Source organism: Rhinopithecus roxellana, chromosome 9, assembly GCF_007565055.1.
Source record: "Rhinopithecus roxellana isolate Shanxi Qingling chromosome 9, ASM756505v1, whole genome shotgun sequence".
Classification (NCBI taxonomy): Eukaryota; Metazoa; Chordata; class Mammalia; order Primates; family Cercopithecidae; genus Rhinopithecus; species Rhinopithecus roxellana.
The window spans coordinates 3,049,323-3,072,601 of NC_044557.1; the positions used below are offsets into that span (position 1 = coordinate 3,049,323).

General features: G+C 39.1%; 1 protein-coding gene across 2 annotated transcripts in view; it reads right to left on the minus strand.

Moving 5' to 3' along the window:
• UNC5D (unc-5 netrin receptor D) overlaps positions 1-23,279 on the minus strand; it is a 584,232-nt gene that overhangs the window by 201,573 nt on the left and 359,380 nt on the right. For both annotated transcript variants that reach the window (XM_010370595.2, XM_030937254.1), the window contains exon 4: positions 3,066-3,169. In XM_010370595.2, coding sequence (XP_010368897.1) covers positions 3,066-3,169 — 104 coding nt within the window. The remainder of the gene's footprint in view (positions 1-3,065; positions 3,170-23,279) is intronic.

Genomic DNA, 23,279 nt, shown 5'->3' on the forward strand with positions numbered 1-23,279 from the left:
CTTAAAGGCTGAGTAGTATTCCATTGTGTATGCATACCACATTTTTAAAATTCATTTGTCCATTGATGGACACTTAGGTTGATGCCCTATCTTACCCATGCAGCTATTGTGAACAGTGCTGCAATAAACATGGGAGTGCAAGTATCTCTTCTACATCCTGATTTCATTTGCTTTGGATATATACTTAGTATATACCTATCTGAAGAATTGCTGGATCAAATGGTAGCTCTACTTTTAACATTCTGAAAGAATGTCCATACTGTTTTCCATAATAGCTATACTAATTTCCATACCCACCAACAGTGTGCAGGGGTTTCCTTTTCTCCACATCCTCGCCAACACTTGTGAAAAATCTTTCACCTTTCTGAATATAGCCATGAGTAGCACTGTTTCATGTTCTGAGGACACAGCAATGAAGAGGAGAAAGCACAAATTTCCCTCATTAAACTTAAGTTTCAGTGGGGTAGAGAGGAATAAGCAAAGTAAATACAGTATGCTTGTGATAACAGGTAAAAAGAAAGTATATACCTAGTAGGATAAATTGCTGGGATAAAGCAGGGAAAAGGTGAAGTGGGGGAAGCAAATATTTGCAACATTTGCAGAGTGTACAGAGCAGGCCTTACTGAGCAAGTGATATCTGAGTAAACCCTGAAGAAAGATGGGACGAAGCAGTGTGACAGCTGGGGAAGAGCCCTCCAGCAGAGAGGGCAGCACATGCAAAGGCCCTAATGTAGGAGCATGGCTGGTGCATCCGAGAGAGATTGAGGGGGCCAGGGTGGCTGTAGCGCGGTCAAATGCAGAGTCAAATAAAATATATAAGGTCACACCAGGCCAGATTATGTTTAATCTTGTAAAGCACTAAAAGAACATAGACTTTTACCTGGAGTGCTTTGGAGTACCTTTGCAGGATTTTGAACAGAGCCCTTAAATGGCTGCATGACCTTTGGTTGGTCACTGATATAAGCATCAGTTTTCCTGCTTTTAAAATGCAAAGGTTATGCCAGGTAAATATCTAAGTTATCTTCCATCTGAAAAAAAAGTAGGTTAATAGAGATCTAGAGTATGCTAAGTTCCTATAGGCTGATGGCTAATAAAAACATTAGCATCCCTCTCTGCTGCTGCCAAAGTCAATGGCAGTGACCTGGCACAGAACCAGAAGGAAACATGGGTGTACCAGGGGACACTCACACTGCTGGCACTACAGAGCCTAGACATTTTTATGCATAAAATAGTTGTAAACTGGGGTTTTTTGAAAGATGGGCGTTGAATGTAGAGAACTGCTGATACCTCTGTTAGGCTCCCAGGAACACACGTGATGTCCTAAATGGGAGGGACACAGTCCCTTGCCTGACACTTAACGCCCTGCTCAGGAAAGGAGGGTGTGCTGTTGGTAGAAAACAATAGGGCAGCAAAAGGAGATCAATATCTTTTTTGTTCTACATTCAATAAAATTTTTAAATAAGCATTTTCCTTTCTGATCATTTTACATCATGCATGGAGTGTTCAGTTTAATTTTCAAGTCCGTTTACTTCATTTCTGTGAGCCATTTGAGCCCTGAATAGTGTCCACCTAGCACGCTTTCTAAATATGCAAGTATGTGTGTTTTTTCATTCCCCTTTATTTTATCTCCTTTTTTGTCCTTCCAATTACAAACTCCCAATTTTACTAAAATATGAGGCATAGGCTCCTGGTTTTTTCTTTTTCTTTGTATATCTGCTTCTCAGTGAATAAACAATAGCTGCAAACACCGTTTCCTAGCTTCTCAAAGAAGAGTCAAACCTGGACCACGTGCTGCTGAACTCAGGCCTGTGAAAGGAAAATAAATCTTGGGGCCCCCAAATCACTAAGCTAAAGGAAAAAGTCAAGCTGGGAACTCCTTAGGGCAAACCTGCCTCCCATTCAATTCAAAGTCACCCCTCTGCTCACTGAGATAAATGCATATCTGATTGCCTCCTTTGAGAGGCTAATCAGAAACTCAAAAGAATGCAACCATTTGTCCTTTATCTACCTGTGACCTGGAAGCCCCATCCCTGCTTCCAGGGGAGTTATCCCACCTTTGCTTCCAGTTGTCCAGCTTTTCCGGGACCTGAACCAATGTTCATCTTACATATGTTGATTGACGTCTCACGTCTCCCTAAAATGTATAAAATGAAACTGTGCTCTGATTGGGCACATGTCGTCAGGACCTCCTGAGGCTGTGTCATGGGCGCACGTCCTCAACCTTGGCAAAATAAACTTTTTAAGTTAACTGAGACCTCTCTCAGATTTTTGGGGTTCATGGGCCTATGTTTATAAACTTTTCATTATATTAAGCATATCTTATACTTCTTAGTGTTTTTCCTCCAATAATAGCTATATTACTAGTCTATCAGGGGCCATCTTCTCATTGTGAATAAAAGATTTAGAAAGTCTTTCCTATGACCAGAGTGCATTACCAGGGACAAGTAGAACTTCTAGAAAACATTCAAGAAGCAAAAAACATTGTGACTCTGAATTCTAGGCACCTCGCTGTGAAGGAAGGATAACATATCAGAGGCCAGTGGCTTCATGATGTTTTATATCCCTAAGGCCTGCACAGTGCAGAAAACATAACAAACACTCAATAAATGAATGCTTGTTCCACAAAAAAGTGAAGGATGAACACACACCAGTGACACTGGGACTGGGTCTTCTGACCTTTCCTATGGGCTTTTTCATGCGTGTTTGCCTGTTAACAGCTCAGATTTGCTCCATAAGCCAATATGCATATCAGAAGAAGATCTTGACAGAGGACAAAAAGAATAACATCTTTATGATTCAAGGTCCCCAGAACCAAGAAGACAGATCAAATCCTACCCAGGCTGCCTACCAAGGGCCTTGTGCAAACACAGAAGTAGATGGGAGACAAGTTCCTTTCTAGCTTATTTCCTAGACAATTTCTTCATCATCTATAGCAATTGAGCCCAGGCAACGAGAATCCCAGACATGGGCTCCTTGACTTCCCTTCCAGCCACACAGGACTCTGCCCTCCCTCTTGGGAACAGGCCTGGTTCCTCCCGGTGACTGGTCCCAGGATCCTGTCTTACCTCGGCAGCAGGGACTCCCTCTGGTGGGCGGCAGTGCAGCACAATCATGCCTTCAATGGGAACCTCCCTTCCTTGTGGGTCTTGTTCAAAGTTTTTCCGTAAATCTGCAGAGAAGCATGAGATAGATGACACTTTGCTCCAAGTCTAGTGTTAATCAATTTTGGTTCAAGTACAAAAAAAGTGAGCTTAATGTCACAACCTAGACACACACACACACACACAAATAAGTCACTTGCTCCAGGAATTCTAGAACAAGAGAATCATTTTTCCAAATATTCATAAATGCATGTGAAATAACCTGGACAAAACAGTTTCTGATGTCCTATATTGATGTGAAGGACGAAATAAATAACTAGGAAAGTAGAAAAAAAACACACAGAATACCCCATTGTTTCATGAGTATTTGCCAGCATTATCTGCTGAGCATCTGATAAAACACTTGGCCTAATAAATTGCCATCCACAGCTATTATGCAGTTGAGATGTACATGATTTTTTTCTATCAACTGAAGAATGCATTATTAATCTGTAACCTCTGCCATTCCCTTAACCCTCTAGGGGGCTCTAGAAGATGCTAATAGAGTGAGATTACCTATTAGTCTTTTTATTTGTAACCAGGGAGAAGGGGCAACATTCAACCACAACAAAATCTATAACCTATCCAACCAAACATGTAATTATAAAACACAACGCCCTCCAGTCAAACAGCAATGCTGGATATTTGGGTAGTGCCCTTCATGGAAGGCTCCAGGCACTTTGCAAACAAGCTGTACTATTAACCTTTTACACATGGAAGGATGACACTTGCAGAGGTTAATTGGCTTGCCAGTGGTCACAGAGAGCATCAGTGCCAGTGATGGGGAACAATGCACTAAGCTTCCTGACACCCAGGCTGAGTGCTAACCAGCAAAGCCTTCTCAGGGAAAAGGACATAGATGGACAGTGCAGAAGAGTTTCATTTGCATTGCTTTCCACTTGAGCACACGCTTCATTAAAAAAAGGTGGGGAGTTGGCCTTTACTTCTCTGGAGGTGTCATGACAACTCTTTGATAATCTTGCAGCAGGAGGGTAATTCCTGCTGCCACTTGAAAGCACAGGATAGTAGGGTAAAGACAGGTCGCTTACAAGTCTTCCACAATGTAAAAGATTTTGCCCTCCCTCCTTGACAATGCATTTTTCTTCAAATTGAGTGTCTCAAATTACAGGCTGTTAATTTATTGATTTAATTTTCTTCAGTGCTTACAATAACATGAAATATGTTCCCTGTAAAGAGGAGAGCTCCAGAATCAGTTACATCTTTATAAATTGTATAAATACATTAAACTTGCTTTTAGCAAGTCAAAAACACTCAATGAATAATAAGCACAGCAAGCCATGTATTCACTTTCCTCTGAATTTTACTCTTAATGCTTTCCCTCCCAGAGGCAACCAATGTCTTTTGTTAGTAGCAGTGCTACATATTTGGAGGTCTTCATGAGTATATATAAGGCAAAAGATCTTAAAACAACTCGAACTGCAGGTGGGTGACAAGATCCATTCTCTCATTTCTCTGCTGTCCCCTGAGTTTCAAAGCCAGCTTCCCTCTATCTGGTAACTGTAAATTGCCACAGCCCGTTTGACTCAGGACTTCTGACTCCAAGTATGATGAAGGTCACATATCTGACAACAAAACTGTGAAGGTACTGTGAATAAACCCAGAATAAAAAGTCTCACGTTTCCCACACAATTCTCCTCTGCTGTCTCACAAGAGATCTTTGGGTCAAAAATACCTCCTCCATATGAATTGGTTATTTATCAGAACTATATAAAAATTAGTCTATCATAGAGTGAGAGTGACTTTAACATATGAGATGTCAGTTTGCTGATGAAGGAGCTGTTTTTGTTTTGTTTTGGAGATAAGGTCTCGCTCCATCGCCCAGGCTGGAGTGCAATGGTGTAAACATAGCTCACTGCAACCTCAACATTCCCAGGCTCAAGCTATCCTCCCACCTCAGCTTCCCAAGTAGCTAGGGCTACAGGTGTGTGACTTCACACAGGGATAAGTTTTAAAACATTTTCTGTAGAAATGGGCAGAGTGTCACTTCTTGCTCTGTTGCCCAGTCTGGTCTCCAACGCCTGGGCTCAAGTGAACCTCCAACCTTGACCTCCCAAAGTGCTTGGATTACAGGCATGAGCCACTGTGTCTGGCTTTTGTTTGGTTTGTTTGCTATGGTTTTTGTTTTTGTTTTTTTTTAATTTTCCTTTTCCTTCATTGCTTTGTTTTCTAAAGGAAGCTTTGCTCAGTGCTGCTAAATGATCATCCCAATTTTGACACCACCAATTAATTTGTTTTCAGCCAGATAAAGTATAGAAAACCAATAGCGTAAATTTCTATTTACATTCTACTTTTGTGTCCTTTCTTAGATCAACAGAAATAGAAAAGGTAAAAATTACTTAGTTTATGGCTATCTACACACTACTACATTAATACGTTATCAGGTGAAAAGACAACTGGTGAAATGTCATTTTTTTCTCCCTATTCCAGCCTCTCAGTAAAATAGGTAAGTAAATACATACATACATATTTACACACGTTTATATAATTTACATATTTATATGTGTGTATGTATGTGTGTAAACTGTATTGACAGTGGGACCTAGGAAACGGTATTACTAGAAACTTCGAGGAACTTCTAACAGATCTCACATAGGCAAGATTAGGTAGAAGAAAAGGCCAATCTAACCTGCTGCTCTTTCCAAATGACATTTGAAATGACTGGAAGAGTCCTAGCAAGACGCATATTTCCCTCCCAAAGGTGTACATAAAAAGAACGAAGATTAAAGGCAATGACTGGGGGCCAGGGAAAAACTAGGGCACTATATATATCTGGATCCAACACTGGTAACAGCCCGTCGACCTGTTAGGGAGCTTTAATGATCAGACATCATTACACCAAGTGAGAAACACAAGTATCACAGAGTCCTAGTTCTGGCTTGTATCTGATACTGGTGCCAGGACACTGACTACTAAGGAGGGCAAACTTTTGAATCCTAAGGAAGGTAAACTTACCAACAAATTCCAGTCAGCTACTAAATATAGTAGACGTGATGGAAATAAACTCTTTAGATACAGAGGTATAGCTGTGATTCTCACCATAGGGCACCCAGTCTAATTTGTTTCTGAATAGGCAATCTGAACACTTTAATCGCCTATATGAGCTCCAAGGCTTGAAAGAAACAGACAGGAACCAATCCAATTTTTAATAGTGGGGAAAACATCCTTAGCCATAGAACAAGAATTATACTATAAGATAAGGAAACAAACCATAGAACTGAAAATAGATTTCTTCCTCTAAAAAGACATGAAGCAAGAGGCATATTTTTAGATAATTTCTAATTTTAGTTCTTTAAAGTCAAAAGGAAATAGCAACTGAGAATCTAGAGTAGAGAGTTATAAATAGGATAACATCTGAGATCAAGAAATCGCCACTATGAAAAAAGAAAAAACATAACTGCTGATTTAGAAATATATAAATAAATATGGAGACAGTAAATAGCATATTGAATATTATAGAAAACTGAACCAGAAGACAGGCAGTATCAGTCAGGATGCATCAGAAAAACAGCAAGTATACCAGTTGGTTTAACAGAAAATATTAATATAATGAAATTGAAGGACTAAGTAGGCAAAGGGGAAACCGCAGGAACATTACAAGGAGCCTGGGCTTGGCAAAGGAGCTCCATATCCTTCTGCTCAATTTATAGATAGACCAGTTGGTATAGACATGTAAGACTGCTGTGTTGGCAATAGTGTAAGGAATGTCCTCTAGTAGGGTGCTTATGGTGACTTGTTCTACATCTGTTTTCCTTGCTCGATCATCGGTTCTATGAAAGCAGGCTCTATGTCCTAGACTTTCATTCCTCTATCACCAGTACCTATTGTAATATCTGACACAGGGCAGGTTCTTAATAAATACCTGGTGAGTAAATGAGGTAAGGGGAAAGTGATAAAGTGACAATGAGATTGTCAGAAGAAGGATGAAATGAATGACAAAGTGGAGAAAGAGGAATACAACATTACATATAACAGGAATTTCAAAAGGACAAAACAAGCTGAAAAAAAAGAAACAAAAATCAATTTAATAATAATAACAATAGTTCTCTAAGCTAAAAAGGTACTTGAGTTTGCAAAATGGCTCATTGGATATGAGGCAAACTAGCTTTAAAAAGAAACAACCCTAGATAGATCTTAGTTGAAACTGTTAATTTTAACAAAATTAATAAAATGCAAAAATAAATTTACAAGTATTTTTGCAGAAAACAAGCAACAAGAATAATGGAATAAGAATATGGAATTTATTTCCTATATAGTTTGTATATCAGAGTATACTTAATCAAATTCTTTATTTTTGCTTTTTTTTTTTTTTTGAAAAAGCATTGATGCTAATTTATTATTTGCAAACAAGTTAGTATCCATGAGTAACCTAACAACAATGTAGTGTCAGACATGATAAGACCATGAGATTGTAAGCAGCCACATACTATTCCTGAAAACATTACCTTGTAAAATAAACTAACCAATGAAAAACACCTCAATGCAATAATTTCAGTATTTAGAAGTTGTGATTTTTAAAAACGTGGCAATGGGCAATGAAAACACTTAAAAGTTTTAAACCTAAATACTTTTTATAATATAACTAAAAATATTCACATAAATATCCAAGGATCAGGGAAGAAAGATGCATAATGTATCATAAATATGCATAACTAATGGTATGAACTTAAAACTGCTGGATCACAGATCTCAGGACCCCACCAGGCAGGAGTGGTCACTGGTGAGGAAGGTGGGGGCTAGAGCCTATATTTTTGTTTGAATTTTGGGACCACCACTTACTCGCACCTTGACTCAGTAAGTCCTCAATCTCTCTGCTCAGCTTCCTCACTGGTGATATGAGGATAATAATTCACACACATTTTGTTAAGACTAAATGCTAATATATGTAAAGTCCATTTAAGAGCACTGGTTGCTTCATAGAGGTCATGTATGTTACTGGATCCTATTTTAAAGCTTTGATGATTAAAATGGGGTAGCTTTGTCATAAATCAGACAAATTAACTATAAACCAGAGAATTTTTCAGAGACACTCAAATAAAAAGAATAATAGAGTATATGATAAAAGTGATACATAAATTAATTGGGCAAAGGTATTAAGATGACTAATTGCCCTTTTGGAGAAAAAAATAAAACTAGATTGATGTCTTTTAATACCAAAATAAATCCTATATTAATAAGAAATGTTTTTACAGGAAACTATAGCAGTAATAAAATAAAATATTCCTTGGATCTTAGGAAGAGGAAGGCTTTTCCAGACTTGAAATTCAAGACCCCTTAAGGGATTGATTGATAGATAGTGTTTTGCCAAAATTGAAAAATTTTTTAATCTAAAACATTATAAGCAACATCAAGGGCAGAGGGTTAACAACCTTAACATATAAGAGCTCTTATGAAACAAAATAAAAACAGTATCCTCAAATAAAATGGCAAAGTGACATGAAACAAAATTTACACAAGAAGAGATACAAGTGGCTAACAAAAATATCTAAAAAGACCAAATCACTAATTATTAAAGAAATGTCAATTTTGAAACCATCACTATATCTCCCCTTCCTCTCTCAAGAGGCTCAGTTTTGTGTAAGGAATAGTGCCCAAGGTTAGCAAGCATATAAGAAATAGTAATATTAAACATTGCTACTAGTGAAAATGGGCATACATGAAGAGTGAGCTGTAATGTGTGCCAAAGTTACTTCAAAAGTTCCTATACGAACAGTATGGCATTCTTTTTATCAATAAAAAGGAAAGAAGTATTGATGCATGTTACAACATGGATGAATCTTAAAAATGCTATGCTAGGTGAAAGAAGCCATTCACAAAAGGCCATATATTGTATGATTCATTTACATGAAACATACAGAAGAGGTAAATCCATAGAGACAAAAAAATAGATGAGTGGTTACCTAGGGCTGGAGTTGAGCAAGGAGTATGGGGAAGGACAGCAAAGAGAAATAGTTTTGGTGGGTTTTTACGGTGTGATAGAAATACTCTATAATTGACCCTGGTGATGGTTACACAACTCTGTGAGTATACTAAAAACTACCAAATTGTGCAATTTACCTATTTAAAGTGTATGGTATGTGGATTATATCTCAATACAGTTGTTATTAAAAAGAATTCATTCATATGATTCAATAATTCCACTTCTAAAGTTTTCTAAAAAAATGACTAGAGAGTTCCACAGAAAAATGGATGCATAGTGGTATTGCTCAAATAATTATTTATAATGAACACTTGCTAATAACCTAAATATTAATATAGGGTTGGTTAATTTTTTGGTGCATTCATACAATGAAACATTATGCAACCATTAAAAATCATAAGCTCAAAATATTTAAGATTATAGGTAAATATTCAGATTAAGTGCTAAATAAAATAGAGTGGAGTACATGATCTCTATCATGTGCATGTTTGTAACAAAAATCATTCTCTCCCAAACGTAGTAACTGTATTATTATTAAATACATCTACTTCCAAATAAAAGTAAGTATACCTGCATTAAACACCTGTTTTGTTGGTTAATCCTTTTTGTTTTTTTCTTTGAGACAGAGTCTCACTCTTGTTGCCTAGGCTGGAGTGCAATGGCACAATCTCAGCTCACTACAACCTCTGCCTCCCAGATTCAAGTGATTCTCCTGCCTCAACCTCCTGAGTAGCTGGGATTACAGGCATGTGTCACCACGTCTGGATAAATTTTTTGTATTTTTAGTAGAGATGGGGTTTTGCCTTGTTGGCCATGCTGGTCTTGAACTCCTGACCTTATGTGAGCCACCTGCCTCGGCCTCCCAAAGTGCTGGGATTACAGTCGTGAGCCACTGCACCCAGCTGGTAGGTAATCCTTCTTAATTTGCCTGCAGGTGTTGTATAGAAGTGCAATAGCCTTCTTCACTCACTCCCACTGTTGACCGTGGGCTGGACACTGTGCTGGGCAGTGGGATACCTGACTGAACATGCCAGACTGCCTTGGACTTCCCAGAGCATATGCTCTAGCACGGTGACTAGCTATTAAACAAGCAGTTAAGAGGTATACGTCTGAGTGACGAGACGGAGAAGTAGGAAGTACCCTGTAAATGTAGCACAGTGGGGCCCACCCAAATCTAGTGATTGCAGAAAAGTTTCTCGGAGAGTTATATCTAAACTGAGGCAGAGAATCTCACAGGCCTAAAAACACACACCAGACGCCATTTATAGTCTCAATCCAACTTGTACTGGCTTAAAGCGTAACCACCATATCCCTTTCCTTTTAAACATATATACATATGCTCTCTCACTTTTTTCTTGCAAGTCTCTGCAAAATACTTGCCTAGCTACCTCTCTTTCCTAAGTTTTCATATCACATGAGGACACTCTTTTATTAGACTTGTCTTCTATTCATGTATATTGAGAGGGTGGAGCATAAATAGATTTCCACCCTCTGATCTCACTCATAATCGTGTGCACATGGTCTATGGGAAGAAGAAAAGCAGTCATTGTCACATTGTTCTGTATATGGGAACTGAACCAAATTGCATACATAACGCATAAAGATAGATTTTTAAATGTGGTTTAAAAATACAAAACCTTACCATCTGAAAATAGCAACTGGTATGGGATTAGTATATCTATATTATTATAGTTATAGGAAAAACCCTAAAAAGAAATTACTAAACATTTTGAAGGTTTTCCACTGGATGAAATTTGGTATATTAATTATCTCCTTTATCTGTTTCTGCATTTTCCAAAATTTCTGTAATGAATATGGATTACTTTCATAGCCACCAAAAATCACGTCCAAAAAAAGATCCCTTTCTTCTAAGAGTTGTCAAGTATCTCTGTACTAGACCAAACTGTATCAGAAGCCAGGAGAGAAGTACATCTTGTTTCATTTTATTGTACCAAGTTTCACTCCTACGATGTCTATCAAAGAAGGAAGCAAGGAAGATCATATCCTTCAAACTTTTCAGAATTGCAAATTCTGAAATACCCTTTTCTAATTTTATTTTAAGTCATGGGAATCTGCACACGATGGCAAAACTTTTCATTGCTTCTGTTTATTGCCATATCTCTGGCAGCTGGACGATAGTGACTTAATACATATTTGTTGAATGAATGAGTGAATGAATGAATGAATGAATGAATGAGCAAATGTGATTTCCCACTTCAACTCATCTGAATGATGACTATGAACTAATATACAACGAAGTCTCTGGCTGTTAAGATGACTAGGGAAAGCAAAATCATGAACGGATATGTGCAATAGGCACTGCAATGATGCTAAAATAACACACTCATTCAGTGTCATCTTTACACACACATTGTGTGTGTGTGTGTGTGTTGGAATGGTACAATCATCAACACAGATCAATTTGGAGCAACACTCTGTCTAGTTCTGTTCCTTCTTCACCCCGTCACCCTGTTTAGTTCCACAGCAGAATGCCAACAAGGCCCACAATGCCTGGAATCAGACAGCAGAAGCGAAGAGGAGGGAGAGATGATGAAGCCAGGTACTTGGCTAACCTGTAAATCATATAACCAGCAACAGGATCATCCAGAGTCGGCAGTACCTGCCAATAAGTAGTACATCTGGGGCTAGACCTTGGGAAGCAGCAGCCTCCCCTTCCTCACCCCATGCCCTATTTGGCCTTTTTCTCATTTTCCTTTCATGCTACTATGTTAGAAAAGTCATTGTAGCACAAGAAAATCAATAAAAATTCAATTCCAAATAATAGTTCTTTGCAGCTCAGCAACACCAGGGAGTTATCGGCTCATTCAATGTTCTGGCAGTTAATGCAATGAAATAAAAATAATTTACTCATTCAAACCAAATCAGCCAGTGAAAAATCATAGTCATTTTTTTTAATAGTCATAGTCAAAGCCATTTGTTAAGATTCCGGGAGGATGGTCTGATGTCCCATTAGTTGTTCAACTACACTGGTATTCAAATCAGCTTTGAATCTTTCCCACCCATATTTCTCTGAAGGAACAACAAACCTCATTTGTCATACATAAAAGAAAATTGTAACTTACCCAAAGAGAGATAATTTATTGTAATAAAAGGGCTGGTTCACATGCAGGACGGATGCATGCTAGCAAGCCAGAAGTCAAGGCCTGGTGCTTCCATGTGGTTCTGCCTCAGTTCTCCAGTCCTGAGTTCTTATAACCTAAGAAGTTAGTTACTGACTCCAGTTCCCGAGGGAAGACACACAAAAGACTTTGTTAGGTCAGTTTCTTCCTTATTGTGATACTCTTTGGTATTTGGCACGTTATCTGCACTCCTCCTGCAAGCCTGGCTTAAACTCTCTACCTTGCTTAGATCTATGGATTATGCACATTTCTTTCTTTTTTTTTTTTTTTTGGAGTCTCACTTTGTCACCTAGGCTGGAGTGCAGTGGTGCAATATCGGCTCACTGCAACCTCTGTTTCCCAGGTTCAAGTGATTGTCCTGTCTCAGTCTCTGGAGTAGCTGGGATTACAGGCATGTGCCACCATGCCTGGCTAATTTTTGTATTTTTAGTAGAGATGGGGGTTTTGCCATGTTGGCCAGGGTGGTCTCAAACTCCTGACCTCAAATGATCCACCCGCCTCGACCTCCCAAAGTGCTGGGATTACAGGTGTGAGCCACTGTGCCCAACTGATTCTGCACATTTCTTGACCGGCAGACCCATATTGATATTAGGCTGTTCCCTCCTTTCATTTCATGTCTTTGTGTTGGATCTTCCAGTTCTTATTTCAGCTGTGCTTCCTTGAGTGATAACTGGCATTAAAGGACAATGCCACATGTAGATTCCTATACATCTGGAACATATATATATATATATATATGAATATAATATATATACTCCCCTTAACATTATATATTATATTCATTTTATTGTACCAAGTTTCACTGCTACAATGTCCATCAAAGAAGGAAGCAACAAAGATCATATCCTTCAAAGTTTAGTGAATGATAAATTCTAAAATATTCTTCTTTAATTGTATTTTAGTCATAGGAATCTGCACATAGCACAAAACTTTTCATTGGTTCTGTTTACTGCCATATTTCTGGAATGAATATATATATATACACACACACATACACACACGCACATGTTATGGTTGCAATAATATACTACATCTCCCTGAAATTCCTGAATATTGCAACCATAACTCCTGATCAGTAAATCTTTCAACAATAATGAAGAAGGGCCACCTTTGGATGCCATTGAATCACCCTACAACTCTCCATGCACTCTCTTCTCTTGATGCCAGGCACTGAGCATACTCTGCTTACTGGGAAAGCAGGATGTTTGGCTGATGCAAAAGGTCCTGTCATGCTGACGCTCCTCAAGGCTGTTTCTAGGACCATAAAATAACTTCGGGCCTTTGTGAGATCCCTTGTGCTCTGTAATCCCCCTGCTGGTAAATTGCTATTATCAATAAAGCATTTTATAACTAGCACTGTGCATCATTATCCTGTGTTCACAAGTAGTGTAGCTTGTCAGGTAACAGTGGGGTTGCCAAGGGAATAGATATAGTTGTGCCTGCAGTAGGGACATATGCTGAGTAGAGACAGTTGTAGTTTTCCAAAATGCTTTAAGAACTAATTTAACCTATTCTCTATTGAGCTACTCCCAACACAATAAGATCTATCATGTTCAGCCTCTTTTGTTTATAAAAATAAAAAGCATTCATATTTCAACTAGAAATTGAGAATTTATTGAAAATTAAGAAGATAAAAATCTTAACGATGAGTTTAGGACTGACTGGAAACCAAGACAGACCAGGCTTGAAGAATAAGAAACACAATACAACTGTGACTTTAAGAGGCTATAACATAGCCAAACGAGGAGATAAAGAGATCCAGTTAGGGTCACGCACAGTGTCTCTTGCCTGTAATTCCAGGATTTTGGGAGGCCAAAGTGGGAGGATCTCTTCAGGCCAGGAGTTTGATACCAGCTTGGGCAAGACAGAGACCCTCGTCTCTCAAAACAAACAAACCAACAAACAAAAAACAAACAAAACAAAACAAACAAAAAGGAAAACAACAACAACAAGAAAATAGGCTTGGTGGTGCATGCCTGTAGTCCCAGCTACTTGGGAGGCTGAGGCAGGAGTCAGAAGCCACAGTGAGCTATAATCGTGACACTTCACTACAGTCTGAAAGATGGAGTGACATTCTGTCTCTTAAAAAAAAAAAAAAAAAAAAGGCCGGCCCAGTATAATTCTATCCTCTGAGTTATTTCATGATCCTCTTAGCACACACATGGCCATGTCATTTCTACCCTTCCTAACCACCAATTCCCTCTCGCTATTGCCCTAATGGTCTTAACTTTTCAGTCAATTGCATTCACTCATGGGTGCTGATGTCTCAGGGCCACTGCCACCTGTTTCTGTTTTTGTGCCTTCTACCTTCAGTTGTCACTACTAACTGCTGATTCTCTTTCAGGATGAGGTTATACTCAGAAGAGCAAAAATCTACAAGACCATAATCACTTAAATTCTTCTCAAGTGAATCTATCATACTGAGTCAATTCATGTCTCTCTCTTGCCTGGGGGTAGATTCTTGGCCCGAAGGACACAACAGTGGGCACATGTGGCATCAGAATGATCACCCTTGCCTACGAAGCCACTCAGCACCACTTCTCTTGGCAAGAAGTTCTACATAAGGGTAGAACTTCCTTATGTTCTACCCCACATAAGGAAACCATGCCTGTAGAAAGAAGGATTGCTGTTTGCTTTGTCTCCAAGTTCCATAGAAGGCACTTTCTGCATATTGACTGCATTTATTTGGTTGTGTTAATACATAAAGGACAGTTGAAGTTTAACCTAAATAGGAGATATTAACAATCTTCAACAGGAAAAGCCATTAACTGAAAATATAGAAATTCTCTGCTGCCTTGTTTTTAAGGCATTAAACCAAGGGAAAATACTCTGATAACTCACATTTTGTATGTTTACATCATGTTCCACCAAAAGCTATAGGGACCAAATATCTGCAAGTTCCACTTTCTGTACATTTGAGAGTACTGTTGTTCTACTTGCTGGGCTAATGAGAAAATTGAGTCCTAGGTAAGTACAGAAATAGCCACCAAATCAAAGTGTTTTTGATGGAAAACAAAACCAAAAAGAACAGTGCCTGGAAGCACTGACTATACCTAGGCTGCTCAGTTCCCAAGCAGGATATGAAAAGACTATGCTGCTCACACACACACACACACACACACACATTTTAGAGACTGGGTCTCACTCTGTCACCCAGGTTGGAGTGCAGTGGTGCGATCATAGCTAACTGCAGCTTAACATTTCTGAGCTCAGGCAACCCCACTGCCTCGGCCTCCCAAGTAGCTAGAACTACAGGCACATGCCATCAAGCCTGGCTAATTTTTAAATTTTTTTGTAGAGATGGGGTCTCACTATGTTGCCCAGGCTGGTCTCCAACTCCTGACCTCAAGTGATCTTCTTGCCTTAGCCTCCCAAAATGGTGAGATCATAGGCATGAGCCACTGCACCCAGCCTGTGCTGTTCATCCTGTTATCAAGTATCCCTTTTCTGAGACAGCTTAATTTCTACATCTCCTACAAGCATTAATAGAGCTTATCTGTAGCTGAGCATCCAGCTGGGCACTTGAATGCAAAATGAACTCCATGGTTGAAGAGACAAAGTTTTAAAAACCACATGGATGTAGAGAATCATTCCTGACTTTCCTGAGTGACCTTTGAGTCTTCTACAGGAAATTAGGGGATTAGGGGGATGTGAACTAGCAACAAGTTTAAGAAGAAATGACCTAAAAATAACCTTAAGCTTTCAATACTCACCACCTCATTATAATTCACTACCAGTCCTGGAGAGGGATGAAAGGAAAACAAAGGGATAGAAACGAGTCAAAAAGAAGAGCCAACCCAGCAGCAACAAAGAACAATTTAACCACATTATTAGTTTTTTGGTTCTTCCCTCATTCCACATCTCCATGAGGCCATGTCCCTCATTGGGACAAGATGTGGTCAGTGTCATGAGCATATAAACACTGGATATGCCACCAAACATCTAGCACCTCCTTCTGCCAGCATGGCCCCACAGAATAACTGAGTGAAAGGAAGAAGGCTGCATTTTGTTTTCCTTAGGCCAATCTTGCCAGAACCGGGAAGATGTAAGGAACCACTTTGGCTCAAAGTTGTTCACTTTTTGGGTAGCCAAATCCGTATTTTTTTTTAAATAAAATGACCCAGCAGAATGCAGATGAAACTATGCAGAACCGACAAGAAAGAGGCAACCACTGCATGAGGAGGATGCTTTCCAGGAAAAGTGAATGATCAACGACTGTGAAATAGGAACTATCATGGGGATCTGAGAAAGAAAATAAATCACTGTGACTGCAACAGCCACAATGATTGGTGACCAGAAGCACTGTGTAGTCAGGGAAGGAAGAAAGACATGGGGGTTCATGCCTATGGGGCCAAAAGTTCAAAGTTTGGGAAGTCATGCTGTTCAACCATGGGAATAGCATGATCTGATTTGCATTTTTCTTCAAGAGTAATCATTCTTGTTTCTGTGTGGAGAATGCATTTCAAGGCAGCAAGAGCAGAAGCAGCAAAGAGATTATCACAGGAGATAAATAATGTTTGTATCAGGTGGAGAGAAGAGGACAAAATCAGTATATAGTTTGGAGGCAGAGGTGGCTGGACTTTCTGGTGAATAGGATGTGACTGAAGGAAAGAGAAGTCCAGGATGATCCCTGGGTCTTGTCAGGAGCCCCTATGGTCCCTTTACTGAAACAGAAAACACTGGGAAATAAACACAAATTTATAGCAATTATTTTTTCTTTTGTTTTTGAATTGTTTTTGTTTTTAATTATTATGGGTATATAAGAGGTACACATGTTTATGGAGTACATGTGATGTTTTGATACATGCTTACAATGTGTAATAATCCCATCAGCTAATTGGGATACCCATCACCTCAAGCATTTATTATTTCTTTGTGTTAAGAACATTCCAATTCCATTCTTTTAGTTCTTTTAAAATATACAATAAAGTCGTGTTCACCATAGTTCACCTTGTTATGCTATCGAATACTAGATCTTATTCATTCTTTAACTACATTTTTGTACCCATTAACTATCCCCACTTCCTCCACCATCACCCTGCAGCAGTACTGATGGAGTGAAAACCAGAAAAGTACTTTTTGGGACATGGCCAGTTTCAGACACCTACTAGATATCCAAGTGAATGTGTCAGGTAGGCAGTAGATGAAGAATTTGGGAGACAAGGTGCCATGTTAAGGTTGAGCATGATCAGAATATAGCCAGCGAACAAAGCCCTGGAGTGAAAGACTCCACCGAAAGAGAGACTCTGGATTATGGAGGGAAGAGGCCTCAAGATGGAGATCTAGAATACCACAATACTTAGAGGTGGGAAGAGAAGGAATCTAGACAGAAAATTCAACTGTGGTCAGTGAGAAGAAGGAAAACCAGAAGACAGTAAAATCAAGCCCTCCTTCCAGAGATTAGGATTCTAAAGGTCTTGAGTGAGACCCAGGAATCTTAATTTTTAGAAGTTCCCCATGTGATTCTCATGTGTAGCTGGTATCAGGAGTCACTCTGAAGGTGCACAAAACTGGATAGTTGGTCCCAGAACTCAAACCCAGCTCTTCTGACCTCTATTTCCTCCCTCGGTAACTCCTATTCTCCCTGTACACTTTTTAAAAATACAAGCCATTTCATCTTCATGCTGATATTAAATTCCCATCTATGCCTCAAATCATTAACTCTAGCTATAGATCCCACTGTTCTCCCGTTAGTCAAATTTTGGGAAGGAGTTGTCTACATCATCTCTGCTTTCTCCTCTCCTACAGATTCCTACATCCACACTAATCTCCTATCACCCTGGCTCATTACATTGTTTTGTCCAACTCAATGGAACCCTTCACATCAAACGTAACAAAACTTCTCACTTCTTACTCCAATTGGCAGATCACATTGACACCACTGACCATTTCTTCCTTCATAAATCTTTCCCTACTCCCTTCGTGGGTCTCCTAGTGCCTATTCTACCTTTTATTTTTATTTTTTTACTTTTCTCTCAGTCCTATTCATGGGATCCTTCTGTGTTCACCCCTTGATCATTTACAGATTTTCACTCATGTTCTGCTGTGTTTTTTTTTTTTTTTTTTTTTTCCTTTCCTCATCAGCAATTTGAGAGCTGAGGACTAAGGTGGAGATTGTGTAGTACAGAAAAAAATGCAGCTAGTTCTCATAACAGCCTGCTCCTTCTATCTTCCTGACAGAGTTCTACTCACCTAACTACCACTTACTTGCCAGTGACTCTCAATCCTGTATTTTTGATTCTGCTCTTACATCCTTGAGGTTCAGTTCATAAATACAACAGCATGATGAAAGCAGTCCATTGAATACTCCATGGGTAGATCACGCATGACATGATCAAAAACTAAAACCAGTATCTCATTCTTCAAGCTGGTTTATTTTACTCTATTCATAACCTACTTAATGGAATCATTTGAGCCAGAAACCTAGCAAGTTCAAAACTTGGAGGAGTCCCCAAACTCCTCTCTTACTTCTCCTTAGTTCCACTTCTAAGCAGCCATAAACTCTAGCTAATTTTTCGTTTCTGAATCCTCACACTTCTACCTTCCTCTTCAACCTGTGCTATGCCTGCAGAAGTTCAGACCCCATCAACACTCTCAAAGATTGGTGCGAAGCTTCCTTGCCTTGACTCTTGCTCCCCTTAAATCTCTGACAGCAGTGAATGGGAGGGTTGAGAGTTTGGAACATATGATTGCATCACTGCCTTGCCTATGACATTTCAATGGCCCCAAACTACATTCTGGACAAATCTAAACACTTGGCAGAGAATTTGAACACCCTCCATAATGTGGCCTGTCCACTTCTCTTTGGTAGCCCCATCTTCTGCCATCTTGCGATTGACTCACTACAAGTACTGTGTTACTTGCTTTCCCACATAGGTCATGTGATATTCCACCCTGTGCTTGGACTCAAACGCTTTCCTTTACTTGGAATGCACACTCTCTAAATTGTTACTCCTCCTTCTTCCTCAGGATTTAGCTCAGACATTGACTCAGGAAGTGTATTTTAGGCCTCAAGGATCAGTAAATTGTCACTGTTGGTGGCTTCTAAAATATACTGTGCCTACCACCAACCAGGTCCCATGAAAACATTTGTTTATATCTCCCTTATTAGATTATAAACTCTTCAAAGAAAGGGACAATATTTTATTAATTGTCATGCTGCCTAGAACATGCTAGATAATTATTCATGGATGCCTGATACTGTTACACCTTAGTTAGTATTCTTTTACCACTTGGCAAGTTTCTAGAATGCACCTTCTCATCCTTACTTAGCTGGTGGAAGGATGTGAAATAATCTAAGATGACATTCTCAGGCTCAAAGAATCCCTAAAGATTAACTAAGGTAAGATTTTTGTTTGTTTTGCTTATCAGCTCTTTGTATTATCTGTCAGAAGATTCCTTTAGTGGAGAAAATGAGAGTTGAATTGAAATAAAATCTATATCCTCTCCCCTGATAAACTTTTACTGAGGTTTTTATGGAAATGGCCATCTTCCAGGAACTTTTATGGTGAATTTCACAATCAGAATAGCAGACTGAATTAAGCTGCGATTTCCTTCAAAGGTGGTAGCTTTATTTCTGCAAATTCTTCTTGGTAAAATAATGGTTGGCAATAAATAGCATGAAGGAATACTATTTGGGGAAACTGTCTTTTTCACTATCCACAGTAAGATGTGGTGGAATACGCTTCTGCCTTCGTGGTTCCCGTCTTGGTGCTCTTCACTGTGCATGTGTTAATTAAGCAAAAGTAGCACAACTTATATTAATTACACACAAGTCATTCTCTGTTCCTAGAACCAGAGTCTCTTACAATTCAGTGTTGCTCACACTGCCTATTAAAATGCTTCTACTAAAAAAGGAGAAAATTGATTAACCCCATGCCATCTACGGATGGAACCTAAAAAGATGTGGCAGGCACAAAGTAACTTTGAAGTTTCAAATTAAATCTTCAAAATTCATGCAAGTTTTTGCATTTCACTCCATACTGTATCCATGTTCTGTTTTCACAGATCTAAAGGGGAATATAATTGATGCTTCAGAAAGATGTGCCATGTCTATCTGGTGGCTTCTTATATTCCCGGAACACCAAGCAGTATCCCACATGTAGACAGCATTTTGAGAAACACAGTTAAATGAACCATTACTTTAAAAGTTCCTCAACACAGGTTTGTGTAATGCCTTCCTATGGTTAAACACAGATTAGACATTTTTCTTTTTTCTTTTCGTTTTTTGTTTGTTTTGTTGTTTTTTTTTTTTTTTTTGAGACAGAGTTTCACTCTTGTGCCACAGGCTGTAGTGCAATGGCACAATTTCTGCTCACTGCAACCTGAACCTTCCAGGTTCAAGTGATTCTCCTGCCTCAGCCTCCTGAGTAGCTGGGATTACAGGCAGGTACCACCACACCTGGCTAATTTTTGTATGTTTAGTAGAGATGGGGTTTCACCATGTTGGCTAGGCTGGTCTCCAACTCCTGACCTCAAGTGATCCATCCACCTCAGCCTCCCAAAGTGCTGGGATTACAGGCATGAGCTACTGCGCCAGGTCACATTTTTCTAAGGATATCATTGAAGTGATATAGTCTCCTGGGCGTATCACATCAGGAGACACACACTGTTGATTTGACCCATTTTTGGTGATGTTAACATTGATTATTTGATCAAAGTGGTGTATTATAGGATTTTCCTTTGCAATGCTATTATCTAGTTGCCCCTTTATAATTAGTAAGTATCTTGTGAAGTGATACATCCAGATTATATAAATATCCAGTTTTCCTGAAACTTTCACCCATTAGTTTTAGCCTCCACACTGATGCTTGTGTGCATCAATTCATATTTTACAGATGTCTTTACAATAAGAAAGAGCTCTCCCTTGCGCCATTTACTTATATGTTCATTCATTCATTCATTCATTCATTCATCTTTTAAAATGTCAGTGTAGATCCACAGATTCTTATTTCATGAGCTACAATCTTTGTTATCAATTATTTTGATGCTCAAGTTGTCCCAGATTTGGCGAGGGGGAGCCCCTTCAGGGGTGCTGTTTCCTTTTCACATGTTCAAATTGAGGGGCAGTAAATAGAACAATGAACCTTCACTTTCCAAAAACTCAGCATCATCAAAGACAAAGGAAGACCAGGGACCCATCCGGATTAAAGAATGCTAAACTGACTTCACAACTGAATGTAACACATGATCTAGGAATTTGTTATTAAAGGACATTATTGCACAACTGATAAACTACGATAAGCTCCCTAGAATAGATAATAGTATTTTGTCAAATTATTGGTAATGATACTAGTTATGTCAGAAAATGTCCTTGATTTAAAAACATACACCATGAAGTATTTACAAACAAGGGGTATACTACCTGCACCTTAATCTAAAACAGTTCTGAAAAAAATTTAATTTTCTCTATATAAATAAACATATAGATAATAAACATAGAAAGAGATCACACTAATGTAGTAAAATGTTAACGTTTGAAGATTCTCAGTGAAGGGCTTAAGGGAATTCTTTGTATATATTGTAACTTTTCTGAAAGTCTGAAATTATGTTAAACGTTTTAAAACTCTGTTAGTCACCGGGTGCGGTGGCTCACGCCTGTAATCCCAGCACTTTAGAAGGCTGAGGCAGGCGGATCAGGAGGTCAGGAGATCGAGACCATCCTGGCTAACACAGTGAAAGCCCGTCTCTACTAAAAATACAAAAAAATTAGCCGGACATGGTGGTGGGCACCTGTAGTCCCAGCTACTCAGGAGGCTGAGGCAAGAGAATGGCATGAACCTGGGAGGCGGAGCGTGCAGTGAGCTGAGATTGCACAACTGCACTCCAGCCTGGGCGAAACAGCGAGACTCCATCTCAAAAAAAAAAAAAAAAAAAAAAAAAAAAAAAAAAAAAAAAAAAAACTCTGTTAGTCCATACATCACCTCCTTATTGAATGCAGGATTCCTTCCCCAGTATCACTGTTAGACATGTATTCCTTGCCTGTCAATGTACAGTTTATAGGGAGCTGTGGCCATAGGAAGACTCTCTCATCAACGGGCATTTCTAGTTGTTAGCTCAACCCCAAATGTGCCACCTTAAAACTCAGTTCATGTGATGCTGCCTCTGGCATTCAATCAAACAGAATAATCCTGTCCCAATTCTACCTCAGACAGTTTGAATTCATACCTACCTTTCCTAGGCCAATTATTTGCTTTTAATGTAACGACTGCATATTTGAAATGATTTCTTGAACCATCACCATTACTGTCACTCAGAGCCAACTTCATGGGTGTGTGACCCATGCAGTTGCACAGAGTTCTACGCTTGATTTAATGCTCTTGCTGTTGATTGCTCAAAACTCTTAATAATGTTTGAACAAAGGGCTCCATATTTTCATTTTGCACTGGGTCCCGCAAATTATGTACATGGTACTGCTGCAAAAAGTCTATGTGGTAACTTTGTGTAAATTGGACACCCATAGGCACAAGGCCTGGTGAGAAAACAGTACCTATGTGCCCGGAAAAACTAGCCTCCCTTCCTTCAGGTGGATGAAATCATATTCTAGAGTGATTGGCATCTTGGCTAGTGAATGCATAGTCCGGAATGTGATTGCATCCACCTGAAGGAGAGGAGCTGTATTTCAACATTCATCTTTTTACTTGGCTAGATGCTATTACTTGGCTAGATGTACAACTTTATTTGGAGGTCCAGACTTTTTCATCCCCTGCAATAGTATTCCTATACATTAATTTCAGTCCAAAGAAAAGGACTGAGCATTCACAAAGTAGAATAATATTGTCTCTTGGCTTTGGACACTTTTTTTCCATGGGAGAGGAAGGAGAGTTTCAAGCTTCTGTCTGATTTATACCAAGTGTTGAGCATTGGTCTTAATATTGTGTTCCATGCCATGCGAATATATCCACATTCTGAACAGAAAGGAAGGGAGTAGTGAAGGTATTATTGGCAGTTTAGGACTCTTCCAGAGCTGTATACTGAACAACACAGAGTTACTGATTCTCATGCTTCCTAACTTCCATTCTCATTTTAGGATGGCTTCATTGTAGTACTGTTAGTAGTGCA